Raw genomic sequence first — 22,235 nt, 5'->3', positions numbered from 1 at the left:
AACCCACTCTTTGTGAAGGAAGTAGTTCTTCTGCAGCAGATCCCTCGCCCGCACTCGTGTGCTGCTCAGGCCACGGAAGGTCAGGGCAGCTGATAATGTGCAGCTGCTTCTTCTGAGGTAATTTGACCAGAAAGTCCTCAGATTTAACTGTTTTATGGTGTAAACATTTCACACAGTGCACTGTGCCTAATGTGAAACATTTTTGAAATGGAGCTGACAAAGCCATCTGTCTCAAATCTAAAGACATTACATCTCAGGTCATTGAATACATTCTGTCCCATGTGGGATAAAAATGCCTGCTTGTGTATTATGTAAGATTTCACAGACGGTGTGGGTTCTTGGCACAGCAGCACAAGTGTTAGGGGCAGTTTTACCTAGAGAATGCTCTACCTGATAAACTCAACATAGAAGATATAGGTTTAAGACTTACACTGTTTGCAGGAGGGAAAAAAGCAAGTCCGTCATTATATAATGTAAGAGAGATTATTGTAATCTCATTGTAGCTCTCTGAATGTAAAACCATCTCCAGCTGCTATAGTTAAGGTGCCAGTGAAACAAAAAAATTAATTCCTAGTTGCTTTAGTAAGGCTGCTCGGAGAATGCCAGAATTATGCCTCACAGCTGTACAAATGTGTGTCATCGGAGGAAATGTAAAGCATGAAGTTGGAAAGGAGGCGTTCTCAATAAGATCCTCCGTAGATAAATAAAAAAAAGGACCACACCGAATGGAAATCAACTATTATACCCAGCTTGTAGAAAACAGCTGTCCAGTGTTTTGTAACATTATTTTACAAGGTCTGAAAAGGCTCATTTATCACGCTTAGCCTTTAAAATGTTGCCCCCACAGCAACAGGAAAATTATAACTGCTTTTAATTTAATTAGGCTTAATGAAAACCTGTAATAGCATTAGTGCAATGAAGATGTTTCAGTTGGGAGAGACACGTTAATTAAGGTTGAAATTTAGGATAGTAAAGCTGTTGGAACACATTGAGGAAGACTGTATAGCAGAAATGTTTAAGCCCAAGGGCTTAAATATGGGAAAGTGCACACTGTAGTTTATAAATGAGTTCATATTTCTTAAAATAGTCCAAAAACAACCGAAAAAAATGGAAGCCAAGGAGTTTAAGGGGGAGGAACGTGGCAAGAAAAGGCTGATGAAAAGACAGGTCAAATAAAAAGCAAAACACTAACAGGATACTGGAGTATTAAAGGTCCAGGAGGCAATTTCATTTTGGCAGCAAACTAAACATGAACTCTTAAACTTCAGTTCTGTTTATTTAGCTTCTGGAATCACGATAGTGTATTAATGTGGCCTGGATGCCTCACTCCGTCAGTTTCTCTGAGGGCAAATGGGGGGAAAAAACATATATTCTTGCATTGGTTTTCAGCCTGTTTATGCCTACCATTGACTGATGGTCCTGATGACGCAGGGAGGGTGTATGAGCCAAAGAACCAGGAACAAGTACAATCTCACAGCTATCTGGAAACTTGCAGGAGAAAGAGAAATGTTCCTGTGGCTGTGAACATGCACTCAGGATTTATCTCCCTCTATAACACGCACACACAATTTGGAGAGGAGCAGTGAATTGAAGATCATGGCCAGATGCTGTAGTCTGCTGTGGGAAGAGCGGCAGCCAAACATAAACTGCACACCAGAGTCTGAGAAACAGAGAGGAGGAGGGAGTAGTGATTAGATACAGTCTTATTTCCTGGTTCACTTTGGTGTCACGTTAGGTCACAGTGTTAATAGCTATTCCAGATTTGTATTAAAGATTAAGGAGTACCGGTGTGGTGAGTTTGAATAAAATGCTAAAGGGATTAGAGTGTCAAGATCCTGCATTGTGGCTTATTGTTTTTACAATATGTTTCTTCTGTCCCTTTGTTTTATATATTTCTCATATGTCATTAGTGGGCCAAGAGTGACAATTTTAATTAGAGCCTGACTATATTTTGGGGAAAATATCTTCACCGATTTTGTAGGTGAAAAATTCTGATATCAGTATCTTTTAGGAGGCTGATATTCGCCTAAAGATGTATTGGTCTGGATCTCATTTTAAGCTTATGATTGGATGTTTTTTGCTGATTTGCACTCTTGGGGTCATTTCTCCTTCACCGTAACCCAAGTGGCCGAGCATCGTAACCCTTCCTGAGTCTGGTTCTGTTGGACGTTTCTTCCTGTTAAAAGGAAGTTTTTCCTTCCCACTTTTGCCAAGTGCTTGCTCATAGCAGGTCATCTGTTTGTTGGGATGTTTTCTGTATTATTTAGGATCTTTACCTCCCAATATACCTTGAGGTGGCTGACTAGAACTCAATTTGAATTGAACTGATTTTTTTATACACAGGCTTTTGTCTTTTACTTTTTTTAAACAAATATTTTGTTACTTTGTTACTAAAATTGTTACTAGGGAGTGTTTTCTTGCTGATTCTTCGTGTAGTATGTCATGTTGTAGGTCACCTACAATCTTAAATTGAAAATAAAATGGTCTAAAATAACTGCTCTCATATAACAATTTAATAAAGAACCTGATGTCATTACCTGAAGACTTAAACATTCACTTGTCTTTGATATGTCTGGTTGTTTTGTCAGATATATCTAAACTAGCTGTGACTACTTTAGCTCTGTACTTACTCATGGACTTAACTCTGAAATGAAGCCTTGAAGTTTGGGTAATGAAACTCTAGATATACAAAGCTGATCACATGGCTTTCTGTTAACAGAGGAACTGCCCAAGGTTAGAAGTGGGACAACTTGAATGAGGTTTTGTTTTGTTGTTGAACAAAATGTGGAAGTGTTCAGTGCAAAGTGTATTGTCTTGCTACTCTTAGCCCCACACGTTATATTGCTATAGAAAACTTTTCACCTGGTGGAGCAGGGTTTAGAATAAATAACATCAGATGGTTGTTTCTTCAAAGAAATAGATGTTAGGTGCCCAGAAGTTTACAGTTCGACGCCCCTAACACCACTTTTGGTTGTAAGGAAATTCCACCGGTCACCTGACTTAATTATTAACACAGACATATTAACAACATATTGCAGTCTGTTTTGGCACAGTCTGTGGCTATGAGCGGAACAACTGGAAACTGGTTGCCAACTTGTTGTGTTGTACACTGACTATAAAGCAAGGTTGCCAAGCACATATATTTTTTATGCAGACTCTATTTGTGGTGGGATTTCTGTTTCAAATCTATAGAGTTCTTGCTGGAGTTTTAAATGAGAAAGATTGTGTATGCAGATGAGAAAGGATTTGCAATTTTTGCTGATTTAACACAGTTATCACCATATTATTGCAAACAGATTGTGTCCACTTGACTCCGTTCAATTGTAAACTGATAGCAGACTGACTTTTCTGTCTTTTTGTTGTCTTATTGCCATCTTGACGTACCAAAGTCACTTTGAAGATGGAAGCCAACTATGAGTGGTTACAGGCCTGGTCCCCGTCTTCAAAGCAACCATTTCAGAGGCAACAAGATCACAAGTTTATTGCACACATTTGCAAATATGTTGTTCATGGCTTGGCCCCCCAACCGCCATTGTAGCATAACGTTTTTTTTTTCCTGTCTGACTATCTAGCTGGATCTTGCAGCCAGTCTGCTCTGTCAGCTTTGCAAAAGAACCCCAAAAACTCTTAGCCTGGCATTTGAATACTGCACATCCACATCCACTTTTATGAATCATCCCTAAAATCTAATCTTAGGCAAAAAAGCAGATTAGGGTTTTTCCTAAAATGTTGAATAAGACAAGTGCGGATGATGAAACCCAAATCTTTTGCTTCAAACCTCGCTCCATTCCCTGTTCATCACCCACCCTGCCCTTCTGGTAAAATCTGTGACCAACCACCCACATTTCGTGGCATTTAAAAACCTTCCTGTGACCATGAGTCCCTCCCAGCAGCTACCCGTCAGCTCCCTCTCAGCCTGTTTGCTTGTTTTGAGCAGTGGCCTGTTGCACTAGCTGTGTGTATCTGTTCTTATGTGTTGTTTGGGATACACGGATCCTTTTCTCCTTCCCCCTCTGGCCTTGCTCAGCTGCTCCGGCCATCTGTGCAAAACCAAACAGAGAACAGAGGGGATGGAGGGAGAGAGGGAGCAGTTGGGGGGAGGAAGGAAATTGAAGGGGAGTGGGTGGATGGGGGGTATGGTTGGGAGAAAGGAAGGATCAATAAAGAAAGAAAGAAGGCCTTTTGACATTTGAGATTGAGTTTAGGGGATGAGTAGTGGATGACCGAAGATGAGGGAAGGAAAGATGAAGTGAGTGAGGGAATTGTTTCCAGGAAGCCATCGGCATAAAGATGAAGTCTGTCCTCTCGTCTCAAAATAGGAGAGTGAGTGTGCGCATAAAAGTTTAGATCAGTGGAAACTGGGATGACTACTGATGTCTGGGTCCTAACGTCATACCAGCAAACATAAGCCAATAGTGATCTCATTTTGTCTTGGGTTTTTTTTTCTTTTCTCCCCATCTCTTTTCTCCCTTTCTCTCTCCCACCTCCTCTTTTTGTTCCCATGCTCTACAGGCCAAGCCTCTTCCTCTGGGCCGGCCTCTGTATTGCCTAAGCGTTTGTCTCACTGCTTAGCCTTCCTCGCAGCCGGCTCCTTGCTCTGTTTGTAAACTTCAGCAGGCCAGTTTCCTGCTTTTCCCAACCCACCCCACTCCTCTTAAACTTGTGAAGGTCTGTCCTTTTCTGCTGATCCTTCCCCGCAAAAGTAGCTGGGGAAAAACTAGATATGTGGACCTATTTTATTGTAGATTGTGACCTTTTTCAGGCCTCATATGCTTCATGTTCATTTATGTCTTTGACTGCTCTGTTTGCATACCATCAGTCAAACTGCCGCCTGCCTTTGGGCTTATTGGGTTTATTGTACTTGCCTTGACCCAGTTAGCAAACACATCCAAGTCTTTCTCCCACCTCGTGCTACTTTTCTTTTTATAACCATTTTAGCCTGGTAGCGGGAAGCAGGCTGTGTTGACTTTTCTCCTCCATTATAAAAGCTGACTGTCTTAACATTTATTACAGGTGGCTTGTACATTTGTGTGTGTGCATGCAAATCTGCATGATAAACTTTTTTTTTTGCACTCCCTTAAATGTACTATCCTAGAAAACTAGTCTTCCACACTAGTGACTTTGATGTCTTTTGCAATAAGAAAAAACCATCACAGCAACACTGGCCAAGTGTGTCACTGAGCTTTTTCGTGTCACAGAGGGGACCATTTGCAACTGCAGTGCAGCTGCCTTTGAAATGAATGAAGGCTATTAGTAGAATGTGTTGTTTCTGCAGTAAACATGTTGTTCTGTCCTTCCCTCTATAACTCCTGAGACTTCACACACATTTTGCTATTAGTTGGTACTAAATTTTGTCTGTTTTTCATATTCTGTAGAAGTTTAGTCCCCCCTTATATACTTTAATGAGACATACTGTTCTATTTCTGCACATTTACAGTTTTATTCCACCTCTCTGATACTTATGTAAAAGTATTTCTGAATGTGTGGTGCTGAAGCTCTTAGAAGATATAAGCTTATCCTTTATCTGATTCCTGAGGGTACCAACATTCCTGGGCCTCCATCTATTGATAGCAGTGAGAACTGCTTTTCATGTCTGGTCTTGCTGCTGACTAACTGAGCGTCTCTATGTATTCTCTCCTTCCAGACTAACCCTTAACATCTGCAGAACGCATCTTGACCTGTGGCCGTCCCGCGCAACTTACCCCAGTCAGCCCTGCCTTGCAGTGTCAGACCACGGCCATTCGAGGGGAGATGAAGCCGGATGGGGTTGCCACGGCAGCGCTGGAGCCAATGGAAACATTGGAATCCAATCCCATGAATGATGGCGCACCACCCGGGGACCAGGAGCCCAATCAGGCAGCCAGCGGGGTGGAAGAGGTGATGCCACAGCAGCTGGGGGGTGAAGAAGATCAGGAAAAACCACAGGGAGACCAGGCCAAGGAAACCCCAGCTGCCAAGACCAACAACAAGACCTCGGGAGACCCCAAAGCCAAGAGTACCAACAAGACCGCGACCAAGACGAAACCCGGCAACACCACTCAAACCAAGGCTACAACCGGCTCACGGCCCAACACATCGCAGAGCCGTGTCGCTAACGGTGTGTCTAAACCTCAGACCAACGGTGTTGCTAAGAAGACCACGCCTGCAGCGGACAAAAAGAGCACCCTGACCTCAGCTTCGTCGAAAAAACCAACAGGAACTGCCGGCGCCCCAGCCTCCAAAACATCGGCTAAAGTGTCTGAGAAGAAAGCCACGGGGGCCGCTCCTGCCACCAACGGCGCAAAGTCAACCTCCGGAACGACAGCAGCCAAAAAGACCCCATCCACAAATGCTAATGGTGTCAAATCCAATACCGCTGCAGCAGCAGCAGCTAAAAAGCCCCCAGGTTGGTGAAAATGTCATCAAGATCAGCGTGAAAAGACAAATATAATTCTAGCATTCTAGCAAATGTTTTCAAAGCTCTAATGAGGAGTGCTCATTGTAATGGGATGATATGCATATAGCTGCTCATCAGATGAATTCAGCTCACATATTAGACATGCTACAGTGACTCCTGCTAAACTATAAATGTTTTTGCCCTAGATCCTTGTGACACACTGGATAAAAGCTATGTCTGCCTGACCTATATCTGAGGAAAATATTATTATATACTTCTTTACTACAGCATATAATAATGTTCTTATTGTTTTACACTGTCTTTTTTTTTTTTTTTTTTGCCTTTTTCCCCTCCTCTGCTCTCCTGTCCTGTCTCCAGCTCCCAAGTCTGCCTCTGCAACTTCCACCAAGCCCGGCTCTGTTGCCTCACCCAAACCCGATAAGCCCCTCGTTTCCAAGACAACCAGGTAGGTGTGACATTTGCGTTGGACTGAAGCCTCAGCCGTGCTCAAGTGTGTGAATCTGTTTACACATACAAGCACACACAAAAATACTTTCTGTGCGTTTGTAGATAGCACAGGCTGCTATCTATAACGCAGACGCAGACTCCTCCAGGCAAAAATGTTCAGTGTTCTTTTCTTCCTTTTGAAAACTGCTACCAAATTTCAAAATTTGCTTCAGAACAGCTGCAAATGCAAATGATAAGAGTTGCAGGGACTGAGCTAAGCACTACAAATCTCTTCAGTGCCAAGTGAGAAGCAGTTAGTTCAAAAGGCTTTCACTTGGCTACAGGTTCAAAGAGGGCGCTGTTTAAGAAAGAGCACCCTGGAGGAATCGGGGACAATGGTCCCCCACATACAGGCTCACAGGGGCCGGGCATAAGTAGGCCAGCAACGAGGCAATGTCAGAACAAGCCTTAGAGTAATGCCTTGCAGGCTTTCATCATTATACAGCATTATTAATAAAACAAGTTTGGGGAGGGATTTAGAGAGGGGAGGATGAGCGTTGGGAAGATGAAACGAAGAACAAGATATTTTTCTGGGTTTTTTTGTTTTTTGTTTGGGTTTTTTTGCTCTTTCTGTGTGGCAGTGTGTGCTGTGACACTATGTTTATGTGGAAATCAGATCAACATGTGTTCCTCACCTGAGTCACGCTGTATGCATGGTACCGAATCCTGAGGTGACTTGGCAACAGACCAAGAGAGGAGGCTGAAGGAGGCCTTTGTCTGACGCCGCGATGATCATGATCAGGCAGAGGAGCCTTTGGGACTCAAGCTGCTCTTTGAATAGCTGATCCTTCTGCCTCGTCTTTGACTTTGTTTGTTTTGTTCATGCAAAGCCTCCTTTTTTTCCCTGTCGTGTTATGTCATCTTGTTGGTATGTCTGTGTGTAGACCCATTGTTGAGTTCGAAACACCATCTCAAAGAGATTGCATTATTTGGAATAAACAAATAGCCTCTGAGAGATCGACCATGTAAGCATTTCCAGGAAGATGCTAAAAGTTGGACATTTTAGAAAATAATAAATTGGAAAGATATCAAATTAAAAGGAAGGAAATAGCTAGCCTAGCTCAGTGTAGAGGTAATAACCATTCTTGGCCACTAACTCCTCTGAAGCTCACTAATTACAGTATCTTGTTATAACATGTTTTTAATCCACCCAAAAAGCAAGTGTCCAAAATAGCATCTTAAAAGAGTTCAAACTAGACACAAAGTGCTTAGTGGGCTTAGAAAGCATTAGATCAGGTCGGGGTTAGATGTTTCTTTCTCATATTCTTTAGGCTAGGCTAAGCTAGCCCACTGCTTTTTGCAACTTTGTGCTAACATGACGGTGATAACAGTATATTTAGAAAGGTTAATAACAAGAAAGACCAGCTAAGCTACTTCCTCAACAGCAGAAGGGTCTGTTCACTCAACATCCAGATGAACAGAATCAACTTCATTGGATTTCCTTACCTGAATAATCCAGATAAACCTCTTTATTACGTTTCTTCAATACCAAATTAAGGAATTATAAACACTGTCAAATATCATAATTGCTGACATTAAAAAATGCTTTTCAAACACACATCTGCTGCTGTAACAGAATGGAAGACAGCCTTTTTAAAGCCTTTTCTTTATATTGGACAGCAGAGGGAAGACAAGAAAGCTGGGAGAAAGTGCAGAGCCATAATAGCCTTACGGTGAGCTATACCCGCTCCCGAAGATGGTCCTTATATGACCGAGGAAAGCTCGATTTTGTTTGTAGCTAGCTCCCCTGTTCTCTTCCCTATTAAATCACTGACAGTATGTTATATATTGTATTAATACTATTCACTATACTAACATTTTCCTTCCCAGCATACACTGGTTTGCCAACCACTTTCTCCCACCTGACCCGCAAAGTGTTTTAGATCCTCCCCACCCCCACCCCCGTCCATTCTCTCACTCTCCCTGTGCCACGGGTAACAGTTGGATTGAGGAGATTACACTCAGATTACAGCTTTATGCAATGGTTGATGTACAAACATCTTATTAAAACGAGTTACACAAGGGCACTTTGATAATCTATATTGCGGTGCACAATACTCATGTGCAGTGTTTATGAACTGCTCTGATGATTTCATTTCTGTTATACCGACTGGCTCCGTCACATCCCACCATTGTGCATCAGTCTCCACTCCTTGGAAATATAAAACCATTAAACACACATGAGCACTATCAGGGTTAGGGCTGTATTCAGTAGTTAGTTCATTACCAGTGTTTAATCAGCAATTTATCTATGCAGATGAAACTCACTTGCAGGTGTTTTAGTTGTGCATCACATAACACTTTAAAACATGTAATAATAATTTTACATTAGCTTTAGAAATCTGTAACACTCTATATACCCCATGAATAATAAACAGTAAATTGACACACTGATCACAGGACTAACGCCTTGTGGGTATCTCTAACACGCCAGCAGCTTTGACTAACCAGCTAGTGTTTCGTGGCCTGGGTGTGAGGTCGGGCTCACTGATGAATAATGAAACCTTTATCACAAACCAACAACAAACACAGAGTATATCAATACACAGCACAGACAATGTTATATGTCCCAAAGTAATCCGAATCTTGTCGTTCCCTCCTTTTATTGGGCACCAAACATAACATTATATAGAATTACATTTCTTATTACATAAACTAGTTAAATAGATTAACTGACTTATTATCATTTTATTGATTGGTAATAGTAAAAGTGAATTAACTATGAATTTAACATTTATTAATTATTGGGCGCTGACTGATGATTATTAGATGCTGGATGATTTTTATTTACTCGCTTACACAGCCCGATCTTTCTCAGATTATTGTCTTTGTGGGATAGTGTGTTGCTAGCTGGGACACTGTAAAGTGACGATGCATTATCAAGACTCGCAACACAGTTGCACGTATCCCGCCTCTTCTTTACTTTTTAAAATTTCATTTAATGGCTAAAATCATTTTTTTCGCTTTTCTAAAATTTAATTTTGCTTGAATTTAGTAACAGGTTAGCTAATCGTTGTTATTAGCCTCCTGTTCCAGTTGAAAGAAATTTTAAAAAATGCATCTGTTAAGCTGATATCTCAGGTACACTCAGGTCAGCTAAGTGCTAATTCGTTGCTTTGTAAAAGTAAGGTTACCAATGACTCACTGCTAGAGATTGGAAGTGGAAATAAACTCACCCGTTTCACTCTTTCTTGTCAACCATAGTGCTCGTGCAGACATCCGCTGTTCAGTCTGTGTCACACAATTAGCATTATAGAGGGTGGATATTGTTACATTAATCCAGCACAGCATTATTAACTAACCGCCCCACCTCCACACACATCAACCATGTCACAGTTTGAGGCCAGATTTGCCATTTCAGACATTTAAAGGCTGCTCTGTTCCCACTTCGCCTCCATCAGTCATTACAAAGGCTTTGTACCGCAGAGCTGGCAGGGTGAAATCCATTTATTATCCAGCGTGACTTCAGTCTTCATGTCAATCCATGTCAATATCCATGTTTTACATTGAAATCTTAACACATTCTCTGTTATTATTATCATTATTATTATTATTATTATTATTTGTAAGCATGCCAAGCTAAATCTTTAGCTAATAGCCTGAGTAGGTAACGTGAACACTTTGTTCAAAAGACTGAGCTGAGGTTGTAATTATAGACATCTATAAGATGCAATATTCAGTGCTATTGGTGCATGTGCTCATGCATTGGATGTGTAGTCCAGAGAAGCCTCCTCCTGCAGTAAATCTCCATGAATCCCCATGAGAGAAGTATAACTATTAGTCACGATTGGCTCTTCTGACAGCCCCTTGTACCCTTGTGGGCATGCTTTGTTAAGTGTGTGTATGTGCATGTCTGCTTTAGTAAATGTGATGTGCTTTGACAGGGCCATAAATTTCAGCTTTAATTAGATTTTGCCCTTTTCCTACCTCACTCACTCCGTAATTCAGGCCTACCATCGGCAGAGTGGGGGAGAGCTCAACAGACACATTAACTGCCACACCAGACGCACTCTCCTCCTCCTGTTGCTGCCGCACACACACTCAAACACGTTGGGGCTCTCAATTTATGCAGTGTTACTCTAAAGGCTCAGTTGATTTAATTCCATCCAAAGCAGATTTCACTTATCAGACAAACAGCAAATGCTTGTTCACAGAGTGACATCAATCTATGTAATTTGAGGCCACTTATAAATGTTTTCTTTCTCTATTGAGCTGGAGGGTTTGGGTTTTTTTGCAAAATTGAGTTACATTAAACACAGCAGGGACTCTTTCTTGTAACTCATCCTTTCCGTTCTCTTTAACCTCGTAATCGCACTCTTAAAGTTACCAGAAAGATGGCTTTGTCAAATGAAGATGAAGCCTGTTGTGTCAGCAGTACATCACCAGCATCAAGCTTAAACTTGTTAAGCATGTTTGCAATGTGCATGAGTATAGCTACCTGCTCACTTTATAGTATGTGCATGTATCTGTTTTTCATAAAGGTATTGTGTCTGGACACTCATTAAATTGTGTGTACGTGTTATATGTGCACCTGCTGTTTGATGCTGACTGCATACAGCATGTAGCATGTGAGGGAAAATATTTGTGTCAAAACACAGGAAGTGGAAATCACTGTTGGATCTTTGAACATTATATTACCTACACATGCAGCAGTGTGTGTGCTAGTAGCTTATGTCCCAGGTTGTGTGCATGAATATTTACCAATTTTTTGCCTCTCTCTTGTTTTGCATTGAGACTTGAGTGCTGGTGTCTAGCATGAAAACCGCCCAATAGGAGACTGCAGCACACTGTGCATTCCCCTTATAGGTGCTTTTGTGTGTGCACGGATGATTGCACTGGAGAAACAGCATGTCATTAGAATGCAGAGCATGTGTTCATTTGCCGATATATTGCTGTGTATGATGTGGGGGGAAGGGAGGCGTACGTGTGCGCTCGCTGGACACGTAGTATACGGTCACGTGACGCCGAGCCGGGTTCTCCCGCTTGCTCTGCCATCTCTAGCTGCGGCGTAGTGACGTGAAGACAAAAATGGTGGCGGCGGAGTATGGATGCTTCGCGATCGCATAGGTCACTGATGAGCTCCCGTCACTGCTGCCAGAGATGCATGTCGTGTTAGGGCTCTACATGCAGCAAATGAAGGTTTGAGAAAGAGGCACAGAGGTGGAGAAAGGAGGAAGGAGCAGAGGTTAACTCTGCTTGAAGCAAAAGGAAAGAAATTGCCCTGTTGGAAATCAGAGGACAGATCAAGGGCATTCAGTGCTATATAAATGCACTCAGAGAAGTAGATGTGGTAGCCTTTGAGCTATCAGGATCTTTTTTTCATCACCTTTATGCTGCCCACTCAGCTGTCCATGTTCCCACATTAGTCATGGTGTTTTCCTCGCTGATGGTCCCTCGGGGATGATAAATTTTTATTGGAGGAGAATGAATGCAGCCCTCCTCGTCATCTAACAAATTACTGCTGATGTAACGGTCCAACACCGGTTTGTGTGGTAAGCAGCAGCTCGTCCCACACAGTGTTCAGCAGTCCGATATGAAGACAAACAACGCACAGCGCAGGCTGTAAATCTTCCCTCGTGCCACGGGTGTGGCCAACCACTCCATGAAGCAGAGTCCCGCTGCCATGATGTTATTAGGGAGCAGCCGCAGAGCCAATTACTAAATGGATTTAGTAATCGGAGGGAGGGACAGAGTATGATTGAATGTGAGGCAGACTTGTTTGTGGGTGTTCCACTCCTGATAAAGACATGTGGCAGTTCTTCAAACACTGCAGTTTTTAGTCAAACATTTCAAAGACTAGAGAGGTGATATGTTTTTATCCACCCTGCATCCTGGTTAAACAGGTCAACCACTGGAGATGTTTCCATTTAACCCAGCCTGTATTTATCATGGTTCTGGCAGTTGGCCCATTTTACGAGCACTCTATAAATGACCTTAATGCCGTTACTGTTTAAGGTAGAAAAAAACTGTTTGGGGAGAAGTTGAGCTTTACAGGATTGTTGGGAGTATCAGAGTAGCATTTTTTTTTCAGCCAGAGTTATAAAATGAGTCCAGATGTCCTGTATGATACTTCTGTGATAAAGGGTTAAACAAGAGGAAACTAGTCTAGTAATAAAATAGAAATCCGCCAGAATTGAGCAAAATCTAACAGACGTGTTAAACATTGTCAACACAAGACGAGATGTGTGGCACTTTGAAGCGTGCATAAATCATTTACAGCTTGCACCGGCAGTCACATCCACACGTGAGCGCAGAATACTTTTGTCAAGTGCTTATACGGCACTTTGCTCTGATGCAGCCTGCGTGAAGTACAACAGCTGATCCGTGGATCAAAGTACTGCAGAACCATCAAGCTGTCGTCTGTGTTAGCTTCCACCTTACTTGTTTGTAACTTCCCCTCAGAGAGTGTGAGAGCTGCAGCGGTGAGTAGTGGTGAGTGACTGGATAACATGTTAGATCTGACATGTATCTGATCCTGTGCTTTCATTTAACCAACTAAGTATGCCGAGAAGTTGCACACATCCCTCACATAAACTGAAGTGTAGTACCCTGCCTGCAGTGATCATTCTCTTCGATTCGCATTTAGATAAGGTTTAGATGAAATTTCATCCAGGTTATGAATCATAGAGCCTCAAGGTGCTCATTTCCTGCTGCAGAGCAGTGTAACACCTGCATTGCTTAGGGCTACCCTACTGCAACCTTTGTCTTAAATAAAAACACCTTATTAAAGGAACAAGCGCTCTAAGGAGCAGAGCTCTGATCAGGTTCATTTAATGGAGGGGTTTTCTTGCCTCTTTAATTATCACAGCATCATACTTTAATTTATCTGCTTGTCTTTGGAGAAGGAAGCTCGTCTCCACAGTAGATGGCCGTCTGTGCTGCAGGGAAGATGTCTGCCTGCACGGATGCTTTGCTCCTGATTACTCATTTGCCTCCCCCTTTTGTCGATCTCATTATTTAAATCATAGCCCCGAATCCCGTTGGATCGCAACAAAGCACCACCAGCAGGCAGCCATGTTTTTGCACACAGCAATCCTTTCTCAGCTGAAGTGTCGTCAGTGATCCTCGGGCGTCTTTAAGTATTTTTTACAGCGCGCCTGTAGCAATGAGAGTCATCTGATTTTTCAGCTTCGGTCCATTTCTCGGTGTCGCGTTGAGCAGTTTGCTTTAGCCCCAATTTATAGAGTTTCTCTGAGCGAGGCCTGTGGTGGGATGAGAACAATAAACAAAGCTTCTTTCCCTTAGCACAAGCTGCCCTTTGAGTTAAATGTAGGCGCATCATTTAAAGACTACAATGAGTCCTGCAGTCTTCTCAGTCATTTGGCTGACAAGAGAACTTAATTACAGAAGCAAGCATCACCGTGTTTAGGCCTCGTCACCACAAGCCAAGTTGTGGTAAACTAATCTTGGAACACACAAGATCTAATTCTACTGTGAGATGGAGCCTTACAATACTGTGGATGCGGAGATGGCCGTGTTTAACAATGAGGAAGGAAATCATGGTAATAAATAATCAAAACCAGTGCAAGAACAAAAGAACATAAACACAAGTAAAGAAATACTGATCCTAGTAAATTGGACTGAGAGCCAGTAGATACGCATTACAACTCAACAGAAATCTCCTTCACTGTCTCTGTCTCCATCTCCGTCGCGCCTCCTTCTTTTTCAGTGACCTGGTTAATTTCCAGCGCTCTTTAAAGTCCTCCTGCCTTTTTGGATTATCCACATTCCTTTTATCAGGCAGATTACTGTGAATGCTCTCTCTGGATATCCCATTAGCATACTTCATCTCTAATGCCAGTCTCTATCTCTTAATTCTCCCCATTCTCTTTTCCCTGTAATTCCCATCTTTCACTCTCTAATTCAGACATCATCTTTTTTTTGTCCTGAAGAACAGATTCTAAATTTGAGAGCTTAAAATCTTAGTATCTTACTCACTAAGGCGGGATTTTACAGTTGAGATGTGGCTTTTACGCTGCCTCCATAGCAAAATTCACAGCAAACGCACTAGAACGTGACAGTCGGCGTCAGACATGCTAAAACAATGAATCACAGCTCAGAATGATCAGCACGATCCTGACATGATCCAGCAGCCTCACTATTAGTAACACACCTTCACTGCCCCAGAGTCTGCATGATGTGAATCAACTGCAAAAGCTTCTTTGAACCTCCGAGTTCACCACACCCTTATCGGGTTTTCACTCTCATTTCATGTTGCCACACTGTATTCCTGTACATTTGCCAGGCTGTGAATAGCACACACTACTTCCTTGCCTTTACGAAGTGAGCGTGCATTTAACATAGCCCGTGCTTCCAGCTGAGGGGAGGGGTGGTACTGGTGCTGCTGGATTTGGAAGAGTTATATTTGTTCTCCTTTCAGTATTAAAGATTAACATGGTCCCAGGCATCTTCACTCTCCCTCCACCTCCCTCCCGCTGCCTGTTCTCTTTCTGCCAGTATTAACTCAATTCTTTATTTAGAAACAGGCAGTTAGTGTAGCGTGGGCCCAAGAGACTGCACACCACAGCCCTGTCAGGACTACTAGATGTAGGTTACTTCGCTCAGACGTGACATAGGAGCCAGCATCTAGGCCAGGAGAGCCGGAGCAGGCAGAGCTGACGCACGCTGCCCCAAAGAATCACCCCCATGTGAGGAGGGAAGTGGGCAAGGAGGGATCAACTGGGGTCAGTGTGCCTCTCTGGGGCCGCTCTGACTCACCTTCAACAACTTGATTGTCCCTGGAGGAGTTTGTCATGGACTTGGAGAAAGTTTGCTTTCATACTAGTCCAGTGGTACTTCTGAGTAAAAGAAACTCATAAAATATGTATGTGGGGTAATCAGGTTGTTAGTTCCTAACTGTTGCAAATCTGCAACGTCTGCCTGGAGAGGGTTAATTGGCACTTTTAGGTTGGTATCACGTGTTTTCTGACTGCTCCAAAGGCTCAAAAGATAAAGTTTTTGTCCTGCATCTATAAATAAAAATAAAAACAAATGAAATGAATTTGTGCCAAAGCACCTCAGGGGCTGCCCTGATGGTGCATTACTTGTGTACCTTTTGAAAATCCTTACAAAAACTGACAGGGAACTAATGTAAAGGCTTTTAAATCAGTACTCAGGCAGCTCTGAATCATTCATGTCTACCCTCCTGTCCTTAAGAGGGAAGTCTCAATAGGTGTCTACCTTATGTGAACCCGTTGACTCATTGTATTTAGCGTTGCTGCAACAGCTAATCAGGTCAGTGCGTTGGCTAATTTGCACATGCTTTAATTTGTTATTACAGAAGATGTTTGCACTACTCTGCACTTCATTTTTAAAATAGATGGCTAGCCTTTGCTGTCTTGAAAGATTGCAAATCAGCCATTATATATTGCTTTCATTATTATTATTATGTATATTTAATGTTAGTGTTGTGAGCTATGCAAGCATTGTTGCTTGTGTGTGCTCTTTCTTAAGGTACCCTTTAGCAGTAGAAGTGTCTGCTGCTGACATGTCAAGCTCTTGCTCGCTGTCAGAGCCGTTCTGAAGCACTCGGAGCAAAGGGTTGATCAGCACACAGTCAGGGTGAGACTTGATGTTTGCCCCAAGATGTGGGTGACTTTAAAAACTCAAATGCTTGAGTCACTTTCAGTTAATCTCCATTCCCTGAGTTCTTTAACCAGGGGATTCTCTGTCTGTTAAACTCATTTCACTGTCGGTCTCATTCGTGATTTGGACATATTGTGTAGTGCAGCTTAGTATTTGCTAACCCTTCTTCTCTGTTATGTCTCTTCAGGCCTACAACCGGCACAACTTCATCCCCTCGTCCTGCCACGGGCTCATCTCGGCCACCTACTAGCAGCAACGCCAAGAGCTCCCCTGCTACAACCAAACCTGCCACTCCTAAAACTCCCTCTGCCGCCGCCAAGCCGGCTACCCCCAAACCAACCTCCACTACCCCCTCTGGTGGCAAACCTCCATCTCAAATATCCAAAACCACAACCCCTGTGAAAAAAGGTAAGGAAAAAGAAATGAGAAAAGAAACACAATAGCATTTGATAGCAATTAATAGCAAGTATTATGACTACTAACACAAAAGAAAAAGAGATGTTTTTAAGATGCCAGTGATGAATAAAGCTCTGGATGACGGGTACTTCCATAGTTTCGGGCTAACAACTGACACCCCTTGATTAAAAATAAATAAATAAATGAATGAAAAAGCAGATCTGGAAAAGTTGTGATGGGGTGCTAGTCTGTACAGAAGCCTGCTCGTCGCATTTTGCACCAGCTGCAGAGGAAATAGGACTACCTGTAACAAAACAAGAGTCGAGATGATGTTTCCGACAAACGTTTTCCATGCACTAGTAGGTAAACACAGGTGTGAATAATCGTTTTGATAAAAGCTCTGCACTAAATACAGATGAACATTAATTAACGTCATTAGTAACACCTGTGTTTCCCTGCTGTGCGCTGGGAAAATGGACTTCTGAATGAGTGTTTATTCAGGGATGGTGTGTTAAAGGTCTTTCTCTGTGTTACTGGGACAAAAGGGAGAATAAATAACCACAAAGAGAAAATGAACAATAAAACTACTGTTAGCATCAGCTGTCAGCCCACCACTGGCATCTGTGCCTTTTAAACCAAAGACAAAGAGGTTTTGGAGCAGTAGCAGAGCTGAATATTAAGACTTCATTCATGTTTTGGGTCAAATACATGACATTGTCACTGGCATTTTAGGCATTCACAAGTCTGATCACCAGGTTTTAAATCAAAGGTACAGCTGGGTGTCATCGTTGTAAGAGTGGTAGGAGATCATCTGTTAACATATCATGGAGTGGAGATAGAGAAGTACTGTAGGAGTACATTTTAACTACACGCATATGCATGCACATGAAAGGCGTCACACTTCTTAGTCTTAAACAAATAAGTTAATTGTACCGTAAAGACTGTAATTATCAGCAATGGAGCGGCCACTGCAAAATATTCCTCATCCTGTGGACAGACTCCAAGCAGCACCAGTCTGGTTAGAGTGGCCCTCCAGCAGAACTCTAGAGCAAAACAAGACATTGAATTCTGGCTTTGAAACAGGATCAGAGACACTGATACCCGTCACAGCAACCTGTACAGTCTGCCCTCCTGTGACAAAACAGGCTGGTGAGCAGTGGCTGAACTTTAAAAACAGGAGTGAAGGGTTGTCCAAAGTAAAGTGATCACATCATTTCCTCAGATGGATGTAAAAATAAAACATTAAAACATAAAATGGGTTTATGTCTGCCCGCTCTAGTATGTTAGAATTATGTGTAAGACTGATATGTGTTTTATGGCTCTGAGATCTCAAAATAAATGAATAAATAAATTAATTTCAATTTTATATTCCATATATTTGGCCTGATTACAGTGTTAACTACAGAAAACTCAGTGGTGACTTTGAAGGGATCAATAAAACGTTGTTTGTCTGCTTCCTGTTTACAAGGGGTTGCCATAGCAGATGGATCCACATGTTTGATTTAGCAGATTTTTATAGGGGATATTCTTCCCGACACAACCCTTCTAAGGTTTTTTCTTCTGGGTCTTGACTGTACATTATGCAAATGTGTTAAACATTACACTGTGGGTTTAATCATCAATGATGTGTTTTAATTTTCCACAATATCACATTGTTAAACCACCCCTTGTGTGCTTTTGTGCGTTTTTTCTAGATGTCACCAAACCATCCACGCCAGCAGCCAAAAAGCCTGCAGACTCCCCCCTTACTCGCCCTTCTTCTACAACGAAGTCAGCAAAATCCGAGACTTCCAAGTCCGCTTCAAAATCAGAGGTCACTGCCAAAAAGCCTGCTACTAACAAGCCAGCAGACACCAAAACACCTAACCGCCCCAAAACACAAGAGAGCAAGCCTATGCCAGCTAAGACTCCTGGCTCCAAAACCAAGACCTCCAGCCCCAAGAAAACTGTGGGAAGCAGCACACCAACTCCTGTTAAACGCGCCCCTAAAGCTGCCACAGCCGCTGAACCTGAAAAGGAAGTTGCCGCAGCTGTAGTTGCTGCAGCAGCGATTGCTGCCACAGCAGCTGTTATTGCTGCGCCAGAACAACCAGAGCCTCCTGCAGAAGTAGCTGTGGAGCCATCCATTACAACTCCTGAAGAAAAATCAGCAGAGCTCACACCAGAACCAGAACTAGTCTGTGCACCAGTGGCTGAATCAGTTTGTGAACCAAAACTAGAACCCGCACGGGAATCCATACCAGAACCCGCCAGGGAACCTACACCAGAACCTGCAAGAGAACCCACACCAGAGCCTGTCAGGGAACCCACACCAGTATCTGTAAGAGAACCCACACCAGAACCTGTCAGGGAACCTACACCAGAACCTGCAAGAGAACCCACACCAGAACCTGTCAGAGAACCCACACCAGAACCTGTAAGAGAACCCACACCAGAACCTGCAAGGGATCCCACACCAGAACCTGTAAGAGAACCTACTCCAGAGCCTGTCAGGGAACCTACACCAGAGCCCGTAAGAGAACCAACACCAGAACCTGTCCAAGAACTAATTTCACATCAAGAAGAAGAACCATCCCCCGAGGCATCTGTAGATCTCCTGTCTGACCCACCAGCAGAGGAGGAGGCAGAACCGGTCCATGAAGCAGTGTGTGGTGTTCAGCTCCCTGCACAGATAGATCCTTTCAAATTTGAGGAGCCTGCCAACGACTCCCTGGGTACTACAGTCATGTCTCCTCCTTGTTCCCCACAAGGCCCTGCTTCTCCTGTCAGAGACCAACAGAATGCCTACTCTCTCCTGGGCACCCATGTCCACTCTGATCCCTGGAACATAAACCAAAGCCCAAGCAGTATGATGAACTTCCAGAGAGAAGAGGAACAGTGCCAGCAGTTTGAGGCTCAGGAGACACAAGAGGAGGAAGAGAACGAAGAGCAGGAAGAAGAAGAGAAGGAAAACTTGTTTATGCATACCCCCGCAGCTCCCGAGGCCTTTAATAACACAGTGCAACCTCCCTTATTGGGTGCCTCCCCTCTGGATGATTTCAGCCCCAGAGGCCTGATCTCTCCTCATGAAAAGGAGGAGGCCGTGGAAAAGGCTGATGAGGAAATCAACGAGGATGATGATGAGGAAGAGGATGATGATGATGAAGATGAGGAACAACGGAGACTGGGCTATCAGCCTTCGTCTTTGATCACTGACATGAGCACGTCTCAGCCCTCTGACGACTTCCAAGTGCGCTCCTCTGCCTTTGGAGGTTCAACAGGGTGGCACGGTGACGACTTGCTGTCTGGTATGGACTCCGAGGATGTGAGCAGCTGCACCAGCAGCCGACAGCAGGGGGTCTCAGACCTTAGTAGCACCCAGCATACCGCAATTCTGGAGGGCACCCAGAGTTCAGATGCCCTGGTTGACACTAGCCTCCGTGGTTCTGAGGGAGATGGTAACCTCATGGGTTCTCCCAATGTGGAAACCCTAGCCAATGAAGAAGAGGACGAGGATGATGAGGATGAGCGGGTGGACGATATGGATTTGAGCTCTGAGAGGGTAGACGAACACCATAAAGTTTTCCAGGAGCAAGGGCAAGATGAGGAAGAGGATGAAGACGTGGAAATGCGCAGTGAAGGAGTGATGGAGAGCTGTGAGAATGAGGATGACTTTAATGAGGAGGCACATTTAGATAACCTCAATCAATCGGGTCCTCCGCCCTCCATCCCTGCATCCTCCTGGGGCCAGACCAACCCCTTCTGTGATACCTGGGCTCAGCCAGCCTCACTGCTCTCCGTCTCTTCCCCCAGCCCCGTGTCCGACCACGGTGCTGCTGAGTCTGAAGCGCCCACCCAGTCTCCTGCCCAGGCATGTTTGGACGTCAGCGCCCCATCCTTTGCTCCTGAGATGGAGCAAGAAACCAACCTTCATCAGTCATCATATGAGGAGGCGAAGGGCTCAGTTCCTGCAGAGGCTCCCACCCTACTTGCTGCCCCACCTGTAGGCATGTCCCAGTCCAGCACTCTAAGCGGCACGGCTCTGGCAGCCCAGAGCAGCAGCGAGACAAGCACACCAGAGGAACTCCGTGACTATGACAGCAGCTCTGGAGTCGAGTCCCGCTCTGACAAGCAGCAGACCCCAGTGCCTGCTTCGGTTCAGCCTGACATGGAGCAGGATCTCGGTATTCACTTAGAAAAAGGCGACGGAGAAGAGGAGGAAGCCGAGACGCTCCCCGCTGACGAGGTCCTGGGCACCGGACCCCCAACTGCTCCTGCATCCGCCCCTTCTTCCCCTTCCACCTCGGGAGACGAGGCCAGCGATACAGAAGGGGAGATGCAAATAAATGACCCTGAAGCACCCATGATGGTAGATGAAAGTGCCGGGTTTGAGAGTCCTCCTCAGACGTGTAGTAGCCTGCCCGCACTCGAGGAGGACGAAGAGGCTGGGGACACACCAGCTGGGGAGGGTGAGGAGGATGGGGGCGGGGCCACCCCTCAGTCAGCCAATTCTGTAGCGTCTTACGGCTTCGACTGCACCACATCCAACTCCAACGCCCACTCCATGGCTGAGAGCTGCGGGAAGAGCCCTGGAATCTTCTCCTTGGAGAACGAGGAGCAGCTGCCAGAGGAGGCCAAAGACCCCTCCCTCATCAAGGAGCTGACGCTGCCATCAGCTGCCACCTCCGCCCTTGCAGAGGACCTGCTGGGCAGATCTGTGGACCTGATGCCTTTGGGTCACCCGGAGGACAACCATCCCAGTCTAGATGACCACCACTACATGCTGGGAGGGAAGATTGCAGCAGACCAGCTGGAGGACATCGATCCAGTCGAGGCCGAGGAATCTGGAGACACCGGCGACAACCAGGCGTCCTACTACTCTACCATATCTGATAAGACTGATAGTTTTCTGGCAGGTAACGTATAAGTCCCTCCTGTTACCCCCCGGAATGCACCTTTTCCCTGCAACCCTCCCCCTTTTACCTGTTTTCTTCTTTTGTTTTCTCTCCAATTGGGTTAGATGGTTAGAAGAAGAAAAAAAAGGAGAGCAAGATTGTAGGAAAAAAGATTTTAAAAAAAATGAACAAAGGAGAAGGAAAAAAAATTACTGTAGCAATTTTTAAATGAAGCCTCCCTCTTTCATACTGTTATGGTCACGGTTATGAGTGTATGGCTTAACTCCATTTTTCTAGTAGGATGTTCTTTTTAAGTAACCCTGCTTATTCTGTAGCCCCTGATGGGGTATTGACTGATTGGTCCAATGTGACTGAGCTTTTAAACCGAAAAAAGGAAAAGGAAAAAAAAAAGACAACACACAGACGGAATAATATGGACTCATTGTGTATTTATCCTACTGTTTTTACCAATCAAATGTCAATGATTTTTGTTGTTG

The 22,235-nt window shown here is 44.0% G+C and overlaps 1 protein-coding gene across 1 annotated transcript in view; it reads left to right on the top strand.

Moving 5' to 3' along the window:
• Positions 1-22,235, top strand: part of prr36b (proline rich 36b) — a 39,283-nt gene that overhangs the window by 11,108 nt on the left and 5,940 nt on the right. The window contains exons 2-5 of the mRNA XM_084926773.1: positions 5,645-6,385; positions 6,755-6,842; positions 16,656-16,876; positions 18,559-21,759. Of these exons, the coding sequence (XP_084782899.1) occupies positions 5,752-6,385; positions 6,755-6,842; positions 16,656-16,876; positions 18,559-21,759 (4,144 nt within the window). The 5' untranslated portion in view covers positions 5,645-5,751. The remainder of the gene's footprint in view (positions 1-5,644; positions 6,386-6,754; positions 6,843-16,655; positions 16,877-18,558; positions 21,760-22,235) is intronic.

The sequence above is a fragment of the Perissodus microlepis genome, chromosome 4 (genome assembly GCF_051167445.1).
Source record: "Perissodus microlepis isolate ML-2025 ecotype Zambia chromosome 4, ASM5116744v1, whole genome shotgun sequence".
Lineage (NCBI taxonomy): Eukaryota > Metazoa > Chordata > Actinopteri > Cichliformes > Cichlidae > Perissodus > Perissodus microlepis.
This window is presented reverse-complemented; position numbering and strand designations above follow the sequence as displayed.